Source organism: Myxocyprinus asiaticus, chromosome 21 (genome assembly GCF_019703515.2).
Source record: "Myxocyprinus asiaticus isolate MX2 ecotype Aquarium Trade chromosome 21, UBuf_Myxa_2, whole genome shotgun sequence".
In the NCBI taxonomy this organism is placed as follows: domain Eukaryota; kingdom Metazoa; phylum Chordata; class Actinopteri; order Cypriniformes; family Catostomidae; genus Myxocyprinus; species Myxocyprinus asiaticus.
In genome coordinates, this window is record NC_059364.1 from 32280967 (window position 1) to 32299430 (window position 18464).

Below are 18464 nucleotides of genomic sequence, written 5' to 3' on the forward strand. Positions count from 1 at the left end.
AGAGATCACTGTACTATAAAAATATACTGTAATTTCAAAACTCAAAACTTCCTCCTCATTGCAAAAAGAGCATTTGTTGAAACCAAGCTGCCAAAACAACTCGTTCTCTACTTCCTTCACATTGTGATGTCACACTGCAGTAGACATTTGCATCTCACCGCCTCCACAACACATCAATGGCTGGTTTACCTTTAATCAATTCTGTAGCCCTGCCCAATAGTGGTGATCAGTGAGATGGCAGTCAAAATCACTGAGCCAATCATTACAGTGGATGTTTACTGTCAAGTCTTAAAGGAGAAACAGCACCAAAACTGAGCGTTTCTGAAAGAGGATTAGAATGAGGGTGGAAAATTATCATGTTTTACAAATATATGAGTTTTATTGAGAAAGAGAAAAAAAAAAAAAAAAAAACTACTAATATTATAAGGTAACCTCAAGAAACATTAAAATAATAATTTAAAAAAAGGCATGTCATGACCCCTTTAATAAAGTTTGAAAACATCATTAAAGCAGAAGTACCAGAGAAAATATCTTGCCTATGTTGGGTCCCATCGATATTGTCTGGACAACACCGGGCCTTGGAGTCAAAAAGGTTGAGAACCACTCACATAGCCATAGTTGTCTACATGGGTCACTGTTAAAAATTTAGACTTACCTCAGTTTGTAAAATCAATCAGAACATTTATTAATGAACTTACAATGGAAGTCTAGGAGGAATGTTGAACGGCGGGTTTGAAAATATTAACTTGAAGCTTGAAATAACATTAATTATTCAGTTACTAAAGGTTTCGTTTTTGAACTGTAAAATTGTCTTAAAGGTGCTCTCAGTAACTTTTGTCTTTGTCAGCTTGGACTTAAACTGACACCTATCAGCTTGGCTGCAGCATCATTTAAAATTAATAGTTTTGAGTTACAGATGCCATTGTAGATATTTAGTATTCACAGTCAGCCATGATTACTTTAATCAATGAGTGAAAGTGTGAAATAACAGGATGGTTGCTGAAATCAAGCCAGTAGTATTCAGCTGGTCATGTGCTTTCAATATGGCAGCCCCCATGTGCGGACCCTCTCTATGTAGAATAAAACAGCTTTTATAAGGTTACTGATATGACTGAAGTCTTCATTTTAATGTGTGGTCATGATTTCCTACATATATTGCAAAATTACAATTCATGTCTTTAGGAGTTAAACTTTCTTAATGAGAAAAAAATTACTGAGTGCACCTTTAATCATACTTGTCAGATGGGACAACTTTTCTAGGTGGAAGAACTTTCTAATGTAACTTCTGTGGGAGAAATTTGCTCTCTATAAACAGTGCTTGATATATTTATTTATACACGAATATCATTTGAAGAGTTTATGTGGGCATGACATGAGTTGACCACCTGGATAAAACTTTGCACAAACAAATGCTGTTGATAATGCTTAGGTTGTATCTATCTGTAGTTAGAAGTGTCAAACTATAAGAGGCGTCTGCATTGATGAGAACACGCAAACAGGTGAGGACCCTTCTTTGATTTCGACTGTTCTTAAAAAAAGTTAAGGACCATCCAAGTCGGTTCTAAGAAGCTTTAGTATACACTGGAGGCCAAAAGTTTGGAATAATGTACAGATTTTGCTGTTTCATAAGGAAATTTATACTTTAATTCACCAAAGTGGCATTCAAATGATCACAAAGTATAGTCAGGACATTACTGATAAATACAGCACCATCACTATTTGAAAAAATAATTTTTTTATAAAATCTAGACAGACCCCATTTCCAGCAGCCATCACTCCAACACCTTATCCTTGAGTAATCATACTGAATAGCTAATTTGGTACTAGAAAATCACTTGCCATTATATCAAACACTTCTGAAAGCTATTTGGTTCATTAAATGAAGATTAACATTACATTTGTTTTTGAGTTGCCACAGTATGCAATAAACTGGCATGTCTTAAGGTCAATATTAGGTCAAAAAAAAAAAAAAAAAAACACCGAGCTTTCTCTAGAAACTCATCAATCAATGTTTTGAGGAATAAAGGCTATACAATGCTTGAAATTGACAGAAATCTGAAGATTTCATACAAAGGTGTACACTACAGTCTTCAAAGACAAAGGACAACTGGCTCTAACAAGGACAGAAAGAGATGTGGAAGGCCCAGATGTAACTAAACAAGAGGATAAGTACATCAGAGTCACTAGTTTGAGAAATAGATGCCTCACATGTCCTCAGCTAACAGCTTCATTGAATTCTACCCGCTCAACACCAGTTTCATGTACAACAGTAAAGAGAAGACTCAGGAGTGCAGGCCTTATGGGAAGAATTGCAAAGAAAAAGCCACTTTTGAAACAGAAAAACAAAAAGAAAAGTTTAGAGTGGGCAAAGAAACACAGACATTGGACAACAGATAATTGGAAAAGAGTGTTATGGATCTTAACCACATTGAGCTTTTGTGGGATCAGCTATACTGTAAGGTGCGTGAGAAGTGCCCGACAAGACAGCCACATCTATGGCAAGTGCTACAGGAAGCGTGGGGTGAAATGTCACCTGAATATCTGGACAAACTGACAGCCAGAATGCCAAGGATCTGCAAAGCTGTCATTGCTGCACTTGGAGGATTTTTTGATGAGAACACTTTGAAGTAGTTTAAGAAGTTCTGAATTTTTTTTCAAATTGCAATATTTTTTCATGTTATTAATGTCCTGACTATACATTGTGATCAGTTGAATGCCACTTTGGTTAAAAGTACCAATTTCTTTCCATAAGAGCAAAATCTGTACATTATTCCAAACTTTTGGCCGCCAGTGTATTTGTGAGACATTTTCAAAAAACAAGCACACACACCATTAAACCTTAACATGATATATTTTATGTACAAAGGAATTTTAATTCTTTAAATGCTGCATCTATCATTGAAGCACAGTCCGTTTAACCACATGTCCTTCTTTATCGATGGCAAAGTTGTAGTTTTTCGGGTTGTCAAGAGCCTCCTCAATCCTCTGATCAAGACTGTCCAATGTAATGAAGTTCTTTGCCTCTTCCTGAAACACAGATGAACGTAAGGGTGAGAAAATATTATACCCCGAAAGACCCATGATTGATCAACTTCTACGATTTGTTCAAAAACAGAATTGCACGTTTTTCAAATAATGTCTTCATTTTGAGAATTAATAAAATAAAAAAAATCTATAATATGCAAACACCCTTCATACATACTCAAAGTTAACTTTGAAAATACTTATCAGTTGGGTGTTGTGTATGTGGCTTTGATGGTTCAATTATAGGGGGAGTTTTGCATGTTTTTATTATTGTTTATATTTAAATGAATCATTAAAAAAATAAAAAAATAAGAAAATCACCAAAATGACTTGACAAATCCTAATCTTTATTTTAAGAGAATTTAACCTTACCAAAAACTCAGTAAGGATCCCTCTCCCTGTTAAAAAGTAGTATGCCATTATCTTCTCTTTCATTTCATGATTACAAACTGCAATAACTAAGACTAACCTGTAGTTGTAGAATTTCTTTTTCTTTCTCTTTAATATAGTTCTCCAGCTCTTGTTGACCTAAGAGAGCTTCTTCTCTCCTCTTCAGTTTCATAACCTCAGCCTCCTTCTGCACACGCTGCTCTCTGGAAGACCAAATCTGATATGCATTCATTTCAAACAGCAACAAAATGTCAATTACTTACATCTCTAAATAACTACTGTATTTCTACATTATATACCGTATTTTTCGCAATTTGAGGTTTTCGCCATCATTCCAGGCCATTAATGACCGATGCTCTTCAGCCTCCTGTTTGGCTCTCTCCTCTGCCAGGGAACCTACCTCATCTTCATATCTCTTCCTCAACATCTCCTCTTTGAACTCCAGTCTATAAAAGACAAGAGTAAATGTATGACACATTCTGAATGCACCGGCTTTTAACAACTTGAAAATACTCAAGTAAACCCAGTGTGTCACTGACATGTATCAAGGGGAGTGACCTTGATAATCGTGCACACGCTTTATACTTCAATCATCGTCAGTATATGCTGTATAAAGTTGACATGACATCATAAGTCAAGAAATCATTTAATGACATGCAGGCTTACCGCAGGGCTCTCACGATCAGATCGTACTCAGTGAAACGTTCCTTTAACACAACCATTTCCACAGGATCCACGGGAGGGGGAGTCTTGATCCGTCCGAGTTTTGACTTCGCTTTTGGGTCTGTGCGAGATTTTCTACCCCGGACAGTTTCAACGATAACCTCACTCCGAGGAGCGAGAAGGCGAGCGACAGGAGTTTGGCTTCTTGATAGAGCTCGGAGCATGTTGCAGATTCTGTGTGATTAATGATACGCGTTTGCACACAGAGCACGCAGTCAACGCCTGGTCTTAAGGAATAAAATACAAGTGGCAACTAACTGCATAGCTATACTATATCATTGATCATCTTCACTCAGGCCGCCATGTTCTTGAACTTTAACCATAGAATGGCTGTGTCTCATTTGGAAGGCTGCGTCCTCCGGAGGTCGCATTTCTCGGCCGCATACGTCATCGAGGCTGTCTCGTTTCATAAAAGCGAGTAGGACACTTTGAATGCGACCTTCTTTCGCGGGAATTCGGAGGACGCATGAGGTGTATTCTTCGTGGGCACTCACAACCCACAATTCTTTGCTTCAAGGGAAATGTCTATTAAAAAAAAACAAAAAAATGACGCAAATTTGCCCGTAAATATGATGTTCAAACACAAGGAATGTTAATTCCCAAGTTGAAGTACCTCAGTAGATGGGTGCAGAGTATATAATATGTATAATTATATGAATATATAATTAAAATAAAGTATTAGACTAAAAGTACACCTGTAAAATCATTTTTTTCTCTCTCTCTTTACATCATTATAATTCTCCTAAAATGTACCTCATACATTCCCTTCTAAAGGAACTTTGTTCCCTTCTCACTCAAAGCGCTCGCGCTTGTTAAAGAGTGGCGTGCTGTCATAGCAACCATTATACCTTCTGTTTCCGTTTGTCCTATGAAGGCCGGCTCATTTAAACGAGATTTGTTTAAAGGAGGATGCTCGGTATACTGCAGCCTTCAAAGGACGCGTCCTACCTAACACGCAGCTTTCGAAACGAGACACAGCCAATATGTTTATTTTCCTCGATCCGCGCAGGCAAGGCTGAAGTGAATGCAAAACGCTGTCTTCTGCCATGCGATGGAAAGAAGTGGAACTGCGAATGAACATTGAAGAACTACATTTAAAATATAATAACTATTAAATTTGTTCAATTTTGTACGTAAGTTATGGTGAGGTGATTTAAAAATATATATATAACATTATTTTTTGCCAGTGCAGAAGCTCTGTAAATTTTAATAATATTTAAATGGTAAACGTCTGTGCCTGTGTTGTTCCACCACACATTAGCGCCATATTACATTTTTGACAGCAATGAAAACGAGGTTGTGAGGGATAGACTAAAGCTGCGTTCACACTGCCAGCAAAAAAACGAACTCATCTCATTTATTTTCAATGAGAGCAGGTGACTTCCGGCAACAAGAGCGACGGCGACCGGATGTGGGTGTGTCCAGCGACGCGACAAAGTTGAGAAATGTTTAACTTTATGCAAATGAAGAGCGACTTTCGGGAGCGATAGCCAATACGAGAGAAGATGGTAGAGCTCACATCATGCTTCTCTCTTTCAGCTCCTGCAGTGACGGAAAGATGGAGGAAAGGCTAATCCTTGCTGCTAGCAATTTACCAGTGTTATATGATATGTCTCTGCCCACCTACAGGGACATATTTAAGAAAAATGATGCATGGAAAGTTGTATCTGAGATCGCAGGGATTCCAAGTAGGTTTAAATCATCAAATAGCCTGTAAAATTAACTATTAAATAATTTGTTTTGAAAATATGTTACATGTATGACAGCAAACGAAACCATATAAATGATCGGATATAGTGAATAAACGTACTATATTAATAACCTTACTAATATTTTAATAATAGTATTAATTGTAAAGAAACAGTGCTGTTTAGACTCTCCATACACACCACTAGCGACCTAACCGCCAGCCACTGGCGACATGCAGTGACAAAGTAGCTGGCAGTGTGAACGCAGCTTTAAGGCGGTCGCACGCCACATCGCGTCGCAGCTAGGACATGGCACATGAATCAAACACAGAGCACATTGATGCAGTTCAGGTTGCAGACAGTACACACAAAAGTTACCAAGGTTTTTCCCTTGTTCAAGAATGAAGAACGCTAAAGTATATAATCCATGTTCTTTGATAATGATTTGGGTTTAATTTAATGGAAAATATGCGAGTTGCACTCCGTGGCGCGGCAGAAATTTGAGCAGCCTCCGGAGTCGTAACTCGGCGGGGGTCACGTGTGTGTACTTTTAATGAAAGCCGTTGTTTTGAATTTTAGAACACGCCATGTCGTCCGCTAGACGCGTCCGGTGTGCGACCCCCTTTACAGTCTCTTTAATGGCATGCACTGTATAAAGTTGTATAATGATGCAAGCACATCTATTTTTCACAACTCGTGTTTTCTGGAGTTTTTTTTTTTTTTTTTACTGAAATGTGTTAGAAAGATCCCTGATAGCACATGTACTCTGGCAGCCAAAATGATCACAAAGTATAGTCAGGACATTACTGATATACAAAAACAGCACCATCACTTTTTGAAAAAAGTAATTTTTGATCAAATCTAGACAGGCCTCATTTCCAGCAGCCATCACTCCAACACCTTATCCTGGAGTAATCAAGCTAAATTGCTAATATGGTACTAGAAAATCACTTGCCATTATATCAAACACAGCTGAAAGCTGTTTGGTTCATTAAATGAAGCTTAACATTGTCTTTGTGTTTGTTTTTGAGTTGCCACAGTATGCAATAAACTGGCATGTCTTAAGGTCAATATTACATCAAAAATGGCAAAAAAGAAACAGCTTTCTCTAGAAACTCGTCAGTCAATCATTGTTTTGAGGAATGAAGGCTATACAATGCTTGAAATTGCCAAAAAACTGAAGATTTCATACAAAGTTGTACACAACAGTCTTCAAAGACAAAGGACAACTGGCTCTAACAAGGACAGAAAGAGATGTGGGAGGCCAGATGTACAACTAAACAAGAGGATAAGTACATTTGAGTCTCTAGTTTGAGAAATAGATGCTTCACATGTCCTGTAACAGTTTAGGTTCGGAAAGGAGGATGTTGGAGCCGGCTTTACAAAACACATATACGTTTATTGTTGCACTTCTCAGTCACACAATAAGGCTGCTTTTCAGCAGTACACAAAAGGTTTGCTTTTCACCTTCACTACACATAAACTCTGTTGGCTTTTCAGCACTACACACAAACAGCTTAAGAAGTTCTGAAAAAAAATTCAAATTTTAATAGTAAATTTTCACGTTATTAATGTCCTGACTATATATTGTGATCAGTTGAATGCCACTTTGGTGAATAAAAGTACCAATTTCTTTCCATAAGAGCAAAATCTGTATATTATTCCAAACTTTTGGCCTCCAGTGTACATCATCCAGACTTCTATTTGATGTGTGTGTTTACATCAGGAAGACTTATTTTTTACGTTATTTGCTCATCTGCAATCCATCAAGACGTATGTCTCGATTTTTTTTATAGATGTTTATGATTTAGATTGTTTGTAAATCAGATCTTTTTAATATGTTTAGCAGATGTTAATTAGATTATGATATATGCTTTCCAGATGAAAAGATCTAATACAGACATCTTGGAGATGTAAATGTGCTATCTGGTATGTTTTTCAATTTTTCGTCAGCATGGCGATAATGATTGTAATCCCTTAGAAGTGCCATCATCCGTTTGGAACGCAGGGACAGTGTGTGAACGTCACATGCAGCTCTCACAAGAATTTAGGTAACTGGGAGGTTACATTCCCATCAAAAATTATATATGGCACTACTCTGAATGAGGTCTGTGAAAAAGCTCTCATATTCACATACTTAAAGCACGCAGACACACACTCACACATACAGAGATGTGCTCAACAAGAGGTTTCATTTTATTTGTTATTTTGGATGTATTTTGGTGCAAACATACAATTAGTTCAGAGCCTGTCGTGGTAAACAGGCTCGGTTACTTGTTCATTTACCAAATTACTGATAATTTGTTTACATTAAACTAGATGGCGCAACAGAAGCAGATGATAGCGTGACATTTGTCTTTTAACCACAAGTTTATCCTACTCTTGATTTTCAGTCATGCTTTTGTCAAGTCAAACACTGTGTAAAACAATCAGATATCCTCAACAAAACAATATGAGAAGCAGAAAACATACAATGAGCAAATGAAGTTCTACTACATTCAATGGAAATAATACATTCTATAAGCTAACATACAACTAAACTTTTGCTTTTACTACATGGAAGCTAAAGAGCCAGGGATGTGCGACACTTCCTGTTGGCTGATTCTTGGTCTTATGTCATATTAAGAAAATTAAGCTTCAGTTAAACTTAAATTAGCTTCAATCCATTGCACATCACCCAAAGCTAGATTAAATTTAACAATCCACCTCCACAAACAATTGGTTAAAAGTTTGCATAGCAGGGGATCACTGGCTAATCAGATGCTCAATGGGTGCAAGGATCAAACATTAAGAGAATTAGCATTGGATTTACTTGCAGAACAACACCTAAGTACTGTTCTAAAAGTCGAACCATTCTAAGGTCTACCACAAGAATCGACCAACATGACACTGAGCTCTGGCTGAGTGAGTGCTGCTCTTAACAATGTCTCCAAGGTGGCCTTATGTTTATTTAGAGTGTAAAGAAGAAGGGGGACCTCTTTTAATGTACCTCTTGTGTGACACAAGGGCTCGTCAGTCTTTACAGCAATGATTTGCTATTTTAGTTTCATGGTTAGATACTTGGGGTCAGGTAATTGAAGAACTAGGAATGGAGGTAGATGCAAAATTGATTTGATGTGGCAAAGAGGGTCTGGTGTAGTGGTTCTAGGTTAGTTGGGTGGTTTGGAAAAGCAAATATAGGTGCTTCATGATGTCTGAAACTGAGATAGTTGAGGTGTAGGTTTGTATTTCAGGACCTTGGGGGTAATTTTATGATAAAAAATTGGTTGATTTGGCACAACAGTATTCAAATTAAGAAAATGATGTATGCATATCGTCGTTACGGCCCAGGGGTTTCATGTTTTCAGGTGTTTAGGCGAGGAGTGGGATGGTGGAATATGTAAATCGATTTTCTTCTCCCTCCAGGAGTTTCCTGTTGGTTAGTATAAAATAAAAGACAATAAAAAAAATCACATCAGTGTATTTGTGATCTCAAGTTATGTCTTTGAATTACAGTTTTTTTTTGACAAATTTAAACAATCTACTGTAGCTGTGAAACTGTTTTAAATGATGTGAATTACCTGTAAGCCGCAATCTCAACATCCAAAGCCATCTTCACATTAAGCAGATCTTGGTAGTCCCGCAAATAGAGTGATATTTCCTCTTTCGCATCAGCAATGTCCCTCTCTAGGTCACTTATCTTCCCCTACAACCAGTTCAAAGAATAAATCCATACCAAAATTATTAAAAACTGACAGAAACATGCTATATTTGTGCCAAAGACCACAGATCATGCAGATTTTGCTCTGCAGTCTTTCCCATTTAGAATCAGTTTTATTTGTAATTACTCAGTTTGTCTATAGAAAGTCATGACTCAGCATTGGTGGAATGAGTCAGCATCAGTAACAATTCACAGATTCATTAGTTGGTTGTAAATGCATTTCAATTAAACCTAACAATGACAAAAATGGGAGGACACATTAGAAACAGTATTCCATCAATGTTGAGACTGTTGTATGCATGTATAACAGCACATAACCTATCTCTGTAACTTGTCTCTCACCTTAGTGTCAACACAAAGTCATGTGCATAAATGTGAATAAAGATTATTTTCTGCTTTGGCATGATTTATCAACATGAATCATAAATCAACAGTCAATGGTATGCTGACCTCACTTTATTTTCTCAGAATACCGCAGTCTCCATATAGACATACGTGGTGCTTTTTTGTAATAAAAGAAATATTCTGGGTTTGATACAAGTCAGCTCAATCGACAGCATTTGTGGCATAATGTGGATTACCACAAAAATTAAATCCAACTTGTCCATCATTTCTTTAAAAAATGTAAAATAAAAATAAAAATCTAGGTTACAGTGAGACACTTGACTGAATTGGGAAGTGAAAGGGGCCAATCCGTCAACATTAAAATATTCACTATTTTAAAAGTATAGCCACAAGACATAAACAATATGTGTGTTAACATGATTTTAGTGTGATAAAATCACTTGCTATCATATCTGTGTAAAGTTATATCCAATTTTACAACTTCACTGCAGAGGGAGAAGTCGAAGTTATTTTTTGGGGTAATCAACATTATGCCACAATTTCTGTTGATTGAGCTTAACTTGTATTGAACCAGGAATATTCCTTAAGATTCAGTGGTACTAATTGCTAGCGATATAGTGCCCTGCAAAGGCCAAATGCAATAGTTACACATTTTGTCAAAACCCATAACCAATACTGAGTCTCTTAGACGATGATCTGTCCTGTGAAAGGTGGGTTTGGCTCAATGCTAAAATTCAGGAATCAGAGGGAAACTATATTGTAATCCACATTGGGCTGAACATTAAAAAAAAACACTGAAGCAATTTTTCACAGTTTTAGTGTTGCCGTAGTTACTGCATTTCGCCTTTGTAGGGCAGTATAGTTTTCATTTGAAATATACCTGGTACTTGTTGACTTCAGTGTTCTGCGTCTCCTCTAGTTCCCCTAGTTGTGCATTCAGTGACTCAATGACATTCCTCAGTGCCTCAACCTCAGCGGAACGGGACTGCAGCAGCTGTCGGTACTCAGCTGTCTCCTCACGCACCAAGCGCACAGCCTCGTCCTGTTTATCAGTCAGCTCCACTACACTTGCTACATTACCCCGATACCAGGCTTCAGCTGTCTGCATGTTGTGTCCAGACAGGCTCTCAAACTGTTCTCGGATCTCTCTGAGAGCAGCCGACAGGTCTGGTCTACTTGTGTCCAGCTCCACATTTAGGCTGGCCACCTGTAGCTGGACCCTCAGCACCTCTTGCTCTTCTGCAAACACTTGCTTCAGGAATGCTAGCTCCTGCGCAAGGGAGGCCACACTGGCTTTTGCATCACATCTGCACAGCACGGCCCTGCTTGCCTCCTCCTTCAGCCACTGCAGGTCGTCTTCTGCCCGAATACGCAGGCGTGCCTCTTCCTCCCAGTGTTCGTGCAGCTGTGCATGGGTCTCCCGCAACTGGTCCCTCTGCGCCTCCATGCATGCTTTATTCTGGGCCTCTTGATGCAACTGCTCCCTGAGACCCCGTACCTCTTGTGTGTAGAGCTGCTGCACCCTGGAGGGCTGACTCTGACCACGGCGAAGGGCCTCCAGCAGCAGAAGCAGTGCCCGATTTTGCTGCTCAAGTTGCCGCACCTTCTCAATGTAGGATGCAAAGCGGTTGTTCAGCCCCACCAACTGTTCCCTTTCCTGGGCCCGCAGCTCCAACAGCACTGCATTCACTACACTCGCCTGACTCAGGTTCATCTGCTCCCAGTGCTGCAGCGGCTCCAAAAGCATTGGCCACCTGGAGGAAGTAAAGGGCCCCTTGGAGAGCCGGTAGGTGGTGGGGGAGTCATCCCATCGACAGGACAGAGAGGAAGAGATGAAAGGGTTGAAGCTCATGGTGCAGGATTTGTTTTTTTTTTTTGGTTTGTTGCTTTTTTGTTTTGTTTTCAAATTATGTTGATTTGTTGGTTTGAGAAGTTGTTCTCTTTAAGTCCCCCTTGTTCTGCACACCATTAGTGGAGATGAACCGGCACTGCACCAGTTCAGAAATGCTGCAGAGCAGTCTGCTTTATACAGGACACACATACACCTTCTCCCCCCAAACACACACACAGCATGTCTCTGCTTTCTTAGCCAATGAGTGTTCTCAGCAGTGTCATGATGCTGCTGATTGGTTTTGTGTTTCTTTTTTGGCCAGAGAAGCATATCAGAGGAAGTAGGGCAGATTGATATGGTTATTAGGGTCACTCTGCATTTTTCAGACAAAATTTTGTAATATTATTCAAATGGCGACATCAGTCTATGTTAAAAACACACAGTGAAGAAATCCATGCAGTTTGATTAAGGATATGGGGGGAAAATGCCAGTAAATATTGTGGAGATTAGAACAACAGAGAAGATAAAAATAACATAGTGACATAGATTAACATAGATACCAAGTATCAAGACCCATAGTAGGATAAGAATAATAATATAGTGTTTTTAACTATATACAGTTATATACAATTTATTAGACAACCATACAATGTATGAAAACCATTGAAACCTAATTGTTTAATTATTCTATTTAATAATGCTATTTAATGTGGGGGTTTTTTTCTCAATTGAAATCTACAATTTGTACAAATAATAAAGGATAGCATCAGTTCATGATATATATGGTGTTAAGTTATTGCTTGAAAGATTTTAAACTTTTCTGTCTAGTTCACTCTCTCCCAGGATTGGTGTTGACTCTTGCTGACATCTTTTGGTTTCAGTAAGGCCATTCTCGGAGAGCACATCTTGATTCACCAATGTCTCCAAGCTGTGATGTTAAACACATAATAAATGTTATTTCAGAATTTACACGTGCATGGGAGGGGAAAGTTAAACTGGAGTATATACAATAAATTCTAGTAGATAATTCTGGCATCATAACCAAAGTTATTAAACTATGAGAGTAAACTATATTACAGCAATTCAACAATGTAATAAAATGAAGTGTCAAACATAACTTTAAACGAACCCGACAGCTCTGAAATAGACATAGATTGCATAGCATAGGGCCGTTTCTAGGTGAAAGCAGTAAAAGCAGCCAATTGGGGCCCCTCTTCAATTGGGGCCCCAGGCGTACCCATAGAAGAACCCCCTTCCATGGTCGGAGAATGGAAGGGGCCCCCACTCCCAGTTTGCCAGTTTATAAGATCCCTCATAAGGTTAGAAACGGCACTGGTATAGCATACAAATCACGAGAAATGTCTGCAGTTGCTGTTTTTATAGAATGAGTGTGCTGACATTTCATACCAACTTACCATTAGTGTACTCCAGAATCTTGTTAAGGTAATACAAAATAAATGCGCTATGCCAGATGAGTGTAACAATCATAACATTTGCCCAAACTAAATCTGGGACAAAGATAGCGAGAGAAGAAATACAATCATCATCAATACAGCCAGTATACTAGACCTATATATGTATAATGTAATAATATTTCCCAATTAACCTCCTAGAAAACATTAGGAAGTCTCACCAACAAACATTTTTGATGTGTGACATGTGTAATGAAACTTTTGTTAGTGTAGTTACAACATATAAAGTTGCCTTTTGTCACTGCTAAAATTACGGAACACAGCCGACTGACGGATTTGGTGGTTAGTTGCAGAGCCCAGCTATCTTTGACACTCGGATCCTGCTTGATGTGGATGCAGCATGTATAACCTTTTTCAAGAGGATCAGAATAATTTGCAAAAAGGTAAGTCATGGTAATTTATGTTCAGTTTCCAGTCTTGTTTTAACTGTCAAGTGGAAAATAATTTTCTATATCTATATAGCCTAACGTTAGATGTGATAGCCTGTTAGGAGAAAGAACATAACGTTAGAAAACCTGTTCAGTCCTGGAGACCGTTACACTGACTGTTGTTGTGTATCTTTAGAAAAACATACCTTAAATTACAATATATTAATTTTAGTTAGCTATCTAACTTTGTACAATGACTACTGAACTTTATAGCTAACTAACTGACTTTCCAGGAGGAGGGTTATATTAGCTATCTTGTTTGTTGCTGTCTCGTTTGTTAACGTTAGCTGAAATGATCTTGAATTAGCTAGCATTCTGTAATTAATCAATTCATTAATGATATTAATTATACTTCATGGGAAAGTTGAATCTTGTGTGGATTATTTGTGTAGGCTCCAATGATGTTCCATGTCGAGGCAGTGTATCCTATTGCTGACAGAATTTAATGTCTTTGATTTTTCTACTTATGTTCATTAGATGCTGTCCGAAAGAATCCCTTGACATTGAGGGCAACAAATTCAGAAACAGAGTCAGTAATGAAACAGTGGCTTCAGCTGCCTTCAGACCGCGAAGGAGAATATGCGCAACAAGGTGTAATAGCCTGCCCTTGCCATGCACTCACACACTTACATTTATAAAATCAGTAAATTGATCAAATTAATTGTATTTGATCAAATCAATAATTGGTCAAATCAGTCAGTGCACTTTATTAGTAAACATCCATTTTGAGTGTACAAGAGGAAAATATATCCACTCCATTCCAGTCTATTTCTGTTCTACACGTTAAAAGAACTGTTTTTTAAAAGTTAATTTATGCCATAGGTAAACTTATGCCTTGTAACAAATAAATGAATGTGTTTAAAGTATTCCTAGAGCTGCTTTTATAGGTTGCAACATCATTTTGTAGCATTTTACTATTCTCTGAACTGACAGCTGAACATAAAAATCATTCATTTACAGGGATAGTTCACCCAAAAAATTAAAATTCATTCATTCAATAATTTATTCACCCTGATGCCATCCCAGATGTGTATTACTTTCTTTCTTCAGAACACAAACAAAGATTTTTAGAAAAATATTTCAGCTCTGTAGGTCCATACAATGCAAGTGAATGGTGAGCAGAAATCAGAAGGTCCAAAAATGACATGAAGGAAACATAGAAGTAATCCATATGACTCCAGTTGTTAAATCCATATCTTCAGAAGCCATATGATAGGTGTGGGTGAGTCCTTTTTTTTTTTTTTTTACTATAAATCTACACTTTCACTTTTACATCTGAAAGTCACATATGAAGCCTGTTTAGTTTCACTTTCACATCTGAAAGTGAAAGTTAAAGTGGAGATTTAGAGTAAAAAAAGGACTTAAATATTGTTCTGTTTCTCAACCACACCTATCATGTCGCTTTTGAAGATATGGACTTAACCGCTGGAGTCATATGGATTACTTCTTTGTTTCCTTTATGTGTTTTTGGAGCTACAAAAGGTCTAATTACCATTCACTTGCATTGTATGGACCTACAGAGCTGAAACATTCTTCTAAAAATCTTCAATTGTGTTCAGCAGAAAAAAGAAAGTCATACACATCTGGGATGGCATGAGGGTGAGTAAATGATGAGAGAATTTTTATTTTGGGGTGAACTATCCCTTTAAACTGTTTTGCACTTCTCTGTATTGACAATTCATGAACTTCAACAAAAATACAAATCTTTAATTTAAACTGTTCTGCACTTCTCTGTATTCTCAGCTCATAAACTTCAACAAAAATAAAAATCATTCATTAAACTGCTTGTTGTCATTTTATTTGAATATGATAGCACAGTTAACACCATGTGACATTATCAGGCCACATCTGAACTATAAGGTCAATAGTATTAGCTTTATTTGGGTCACATCTGGTCCACACAAGTTCCTCCTTCAATTTACACACTGTGGGTTGCATCTGGGCCAGAACCATTCATTTAACAATCTCTGGGCCACATCCATTAGTTCTGCTCACTTTCTGATGTGTGGGCCAGATCAGGGCCGAGGACATATACTGGGCCAGAACTAAGACAAGTATTTGGCCCACAAGTGGGCCAGACAAATTTTGCTAACTGGGATGCGTTTTTGAATATCTGAAGTTCTTTTTAACATGACATGGTGTTTTAACAGTGCCGGTCCTTCACGAGACGCGGTGCAAATGTCAAAGACATTAGTCCAGCAAGTGTTTAAACAATGGGAAAACAGAACAGACATGCGCAAAAATACATTCTGTGTGAAAGGCCCCTAACTCGTCCGTTCGCGCATGCCTGTGAGTGAGAGCGCAAAACAAGATCAGAAGGCCTGTTTATTTTTTCATTAATTACAAACTTGAACCCGACCTGAAACCTGTTAGGTCCTCGGTGGGGATAAGATAAGCATTTGTATTATTTTCTCGAGTATGATTAGCATTCATGTTAAAGCATTTCTTCCAGTAACCTTTCCGACAGACACGTTCTCGCGCTAAAAAAGCAAAAAGCACCACGGGAGCCGAACGCAGGTGTCTCGAGACACGTTTTTATCAGTTGAAGAATTTATTAGAGAGATTATTTATTTAACTTGACACCGCGTCTAAAAATGCAGCGCTCCTGTGAGAGATGCTAAAAACACAGTGAAACGTGACGCAGTTGTCAAAAGACATCCATCTAGCGAATGTTTACATGGAAAACGATTGAAAAACAGCGCGAGTGGACGCACAAACACGTTCAGTTTGAACAGCCCCTTGTTCACATGACACAGCACTAGCTTCTCAGTTGACTGTAGGTAAATTTACACTGTATCCAGCGCTGTATTCGTAAATATCCCGATACTGTTTTACTGTGTGAGAAACCGCTCCAGATGATTCAGTGAGAGAGCTCTGACCGAATTGTACAGAATCACGAATCGATTCAGACTTTTGCAAGCCTGTTTGTCCAATTCACTGAAAAGAACCGACTCAAAAGAATTATTCATTCGCAAACTTGGTATTGTTAGTTCTTTTAAACAGCCAACAGAAATATGGGACACATTTCATGATTGATGAAATATACTGAGAGTAAATATTTCTAAGTCGGAGAGCTGATGGTACACAGTGCGTACGGCCGTACAGCTGCAGGCGCCATTGCTCTGTTGAATACAAAAGAAAAATATGATCATTATGATAACATAAAATTTAGTAGCATTTAGTAATATATTAAAAATATCTACAGTGACCCAAAAAAGTCTTTGGGTACCTTTGTCACACTTAAAACTGTCTGAATTGCATTAGACACAAAATATCAAACTAAGGGGCATCTGCAAACAATTGATGCTAGAGCTTTTCTCAGAACTACCTTTTACTTTTAACCAACTGGTGTAAAGGTCATTTATGTATAAGTCAGTTCACGTCGTTAACATGTTCCATAAAGTCCAGAGTGCCCCAAATGTTTTTTTTTTTTTTTTTTTGTCTTAATTCAAACAATTATTTATATTGCTTTATTTATAGCAGACTACACATTTGAAAATACCTTCATCTACAACTGTTATGTTTTCCAACAGAATTGAAAAGTTTCCTTTCAAGATCTGGTCAGAAAAAAATGAGCTCTGTTCCTGTAAGACTGAAACTGAGCCTCCGGTCTAACCTCTCCATTCTCAAACAGGTGCACTAATTCCTGTTTATCAGTCCTTTCCCATTCGACCTCCAGCTCCTCCAGAAGTAATGGGCTTTCCACAAAGCAGGGCAGTATTATGGAACCCCTCTATTGTTCAACCAGAGGGTGAGGGGGGCCTTTGACATAGAACCCTTAAAACATAAAACATGAAATACCAGTGATTCAGCTGAAATTATTAGCAAAGCAAAGCACACATTTCATTAAGACACAATGCAAACATGTTAAGTATGGAACATAGCATGTTTGTAACATGTCTTTATGTTCTTTTCCTTCAGATGTAAGCAGAACAGCAGCTATAATGAAGCTTCCAAGGAAGTTCATGTTAAAGATGCAACAATTCAAGGCAGCAACAGAGCTTTGAAACATAAACACTGCCCTAAACAGTAAGAACTTATAAATTATGTAGAGACAAGGAACATTTGAGTGTGCAATTTAAGTTCTTCTTACCTTCATTTTTATTGGCTGTAATTTTGCGACACTGACTTTGACCAAGAATAAACATTAATGTGCTCATTCAGCCATATCTCCAGCCATGAAAACAGGGGTTTTATCCCAGCTTATTTGTCTTGACCATCTCAGGGAATCCTCTTCAAGGCTGTGACAAGGTAGTTCAAGTAAAGTGCAAAGTCAAATATTCTATTACAATCACACAGGTGTCACAACCTGGCAAGCAAAAAACACAAAAAATGGCATGTGGAAATGTCTTTCTTCCACAAATGATATAGATGTCAATATTACAATTAAGTGAACATTGACTTAAGTATTTGTTTATTAAATATCTGAAACTTACATGTGCGAATTGACTGGTTTGTGGATATGAGTATCGCCATTTTCACTTTCATTCAAGTCTGTTATGTTCACATGTGGATCGCTCTTTCCTATTTCTATGATGTGGACAGTGTATGAGTGAAAGTATGTTTTGATTACACTGCTAAAACATGAGTGTTTCTCTCTGTTTTACAAGAGAGATGGGAAAAATATTGAACAATATTTCCCAACAATTTAATAGTCCTTAGGTGCAGAAGAGCAATTTAGGGTTCTGCGAACTCAGGTGAAATCCTACATAAATTATCATTGACTTCCAAATGATTCGAGAGAATCATGACATGGAAGAGAACTTCATTAAATGCCCAGTTTCCTTCAACTGCGTAAAAATGATTTGGAATTCACGGCAGTTGGAGACAAACATACAGTACACACCATCAAAAATAATGGAG

The 18464-nt window shown here is 37.9% G+C and overlaps 2 protein-coding genes across 2 annotated transcripts; both read right to left on the bottom strand.

Moving 5' to 3' along the window:
* Positions 1-2832: 2832 nt before the first annotated feature.
* LOC127412471 (28S ribosomal protein S26, mitochondrial-like) lies at positions 2833-5174 on the bottom strand. Its single transcript, XM_051648859.1, has 4 exons — positions 4081-5174; positions 3714-3860; positions 3494-3617; positions 2833-3027 (listed from the first exon to the last, which is right to left on the bottom strand). The coding sequence occupies exons 1-4, from the start codon at positions 4299-4301 to the stop codon at positions 2896-2898; spliced, it is 624 nt and encodes a 207-aa protein (XP_051504819.1). The 5' UTR covers positions 4302-5174; the 3' UTR covers positions 2833-2895.
* Positions 5175-7998: 2824 nt separating this feature from the next.
* Positions 7999-14656, bottom strand: LOC127412468 (neurofilament light polypeptide-like). The gene is made up of 3 exons (XM_051648853.1): positions 10751-14656; positions 9386-9510; positions 7999-9237 (listed from the first exon to the last, which is right to left on the bottom strand). Exons 1-3 carry the CDS (start codon positions 11720-11722, stop codon positions 9177-9179), a joined length of 1158 nt encoding a protein of 385 aa, XP_051504813.1. The 5' UTR covers positions 11723-14656; the 3' UTR covers positions 7999-9176.
* Between the last annotated feature and the right edge of the window lie 3808 nt (positions 14657-18464).

Excerpts from the sequence above, each read along its gene's own strand:
- LOC127412471 (XM_051648859.1), bottom strand. The coding sequence starts at position 4,301 with ATGCTCCGAGCTCTATCAAGAAGCCAAACTCCTGTCGCTCGCCTTCTC. Across the intron at positions 3,861-4,080 it reads CTGATCGTGAGAGCCCTGCG|ACTGGAGTTCAAAGAGGAGA; the intron begins GTAAGCCTGCAT and ends TGTCTTTTATAG. Across the intron at positions 3,028-3,493 it reads AAGAAATTCTACAACTACAG|GAAGAGGCAAAGAACTTCAT; the intron begins GTTAGTCTTAGT and ends TCTGTGTTTCAG.
- LOC127412468 (XM_051648853.1), bottom strand. The coding sequence starts at position 11,722 with ATGAGCTTCAACCCTTTCATCTCTTCCTCTCTGTCCTGTCGATGGGAT. Across the intron at positions 9,511-10,750 it reads CTGAAGTCAACAAGTACCAG|GGGAAGATAAGTGACCTAGA; the intron begins GTATATTTCAAA and ends AACTGGTTGTAG. Across the intron at positions 9,238-9,385 it reads GTTGAGATTGCGGCTTACAG|GAAACTCCTGGAGGGAGAAG; the intron begins GTAATTCACATC and ends ACTAACCAACAG.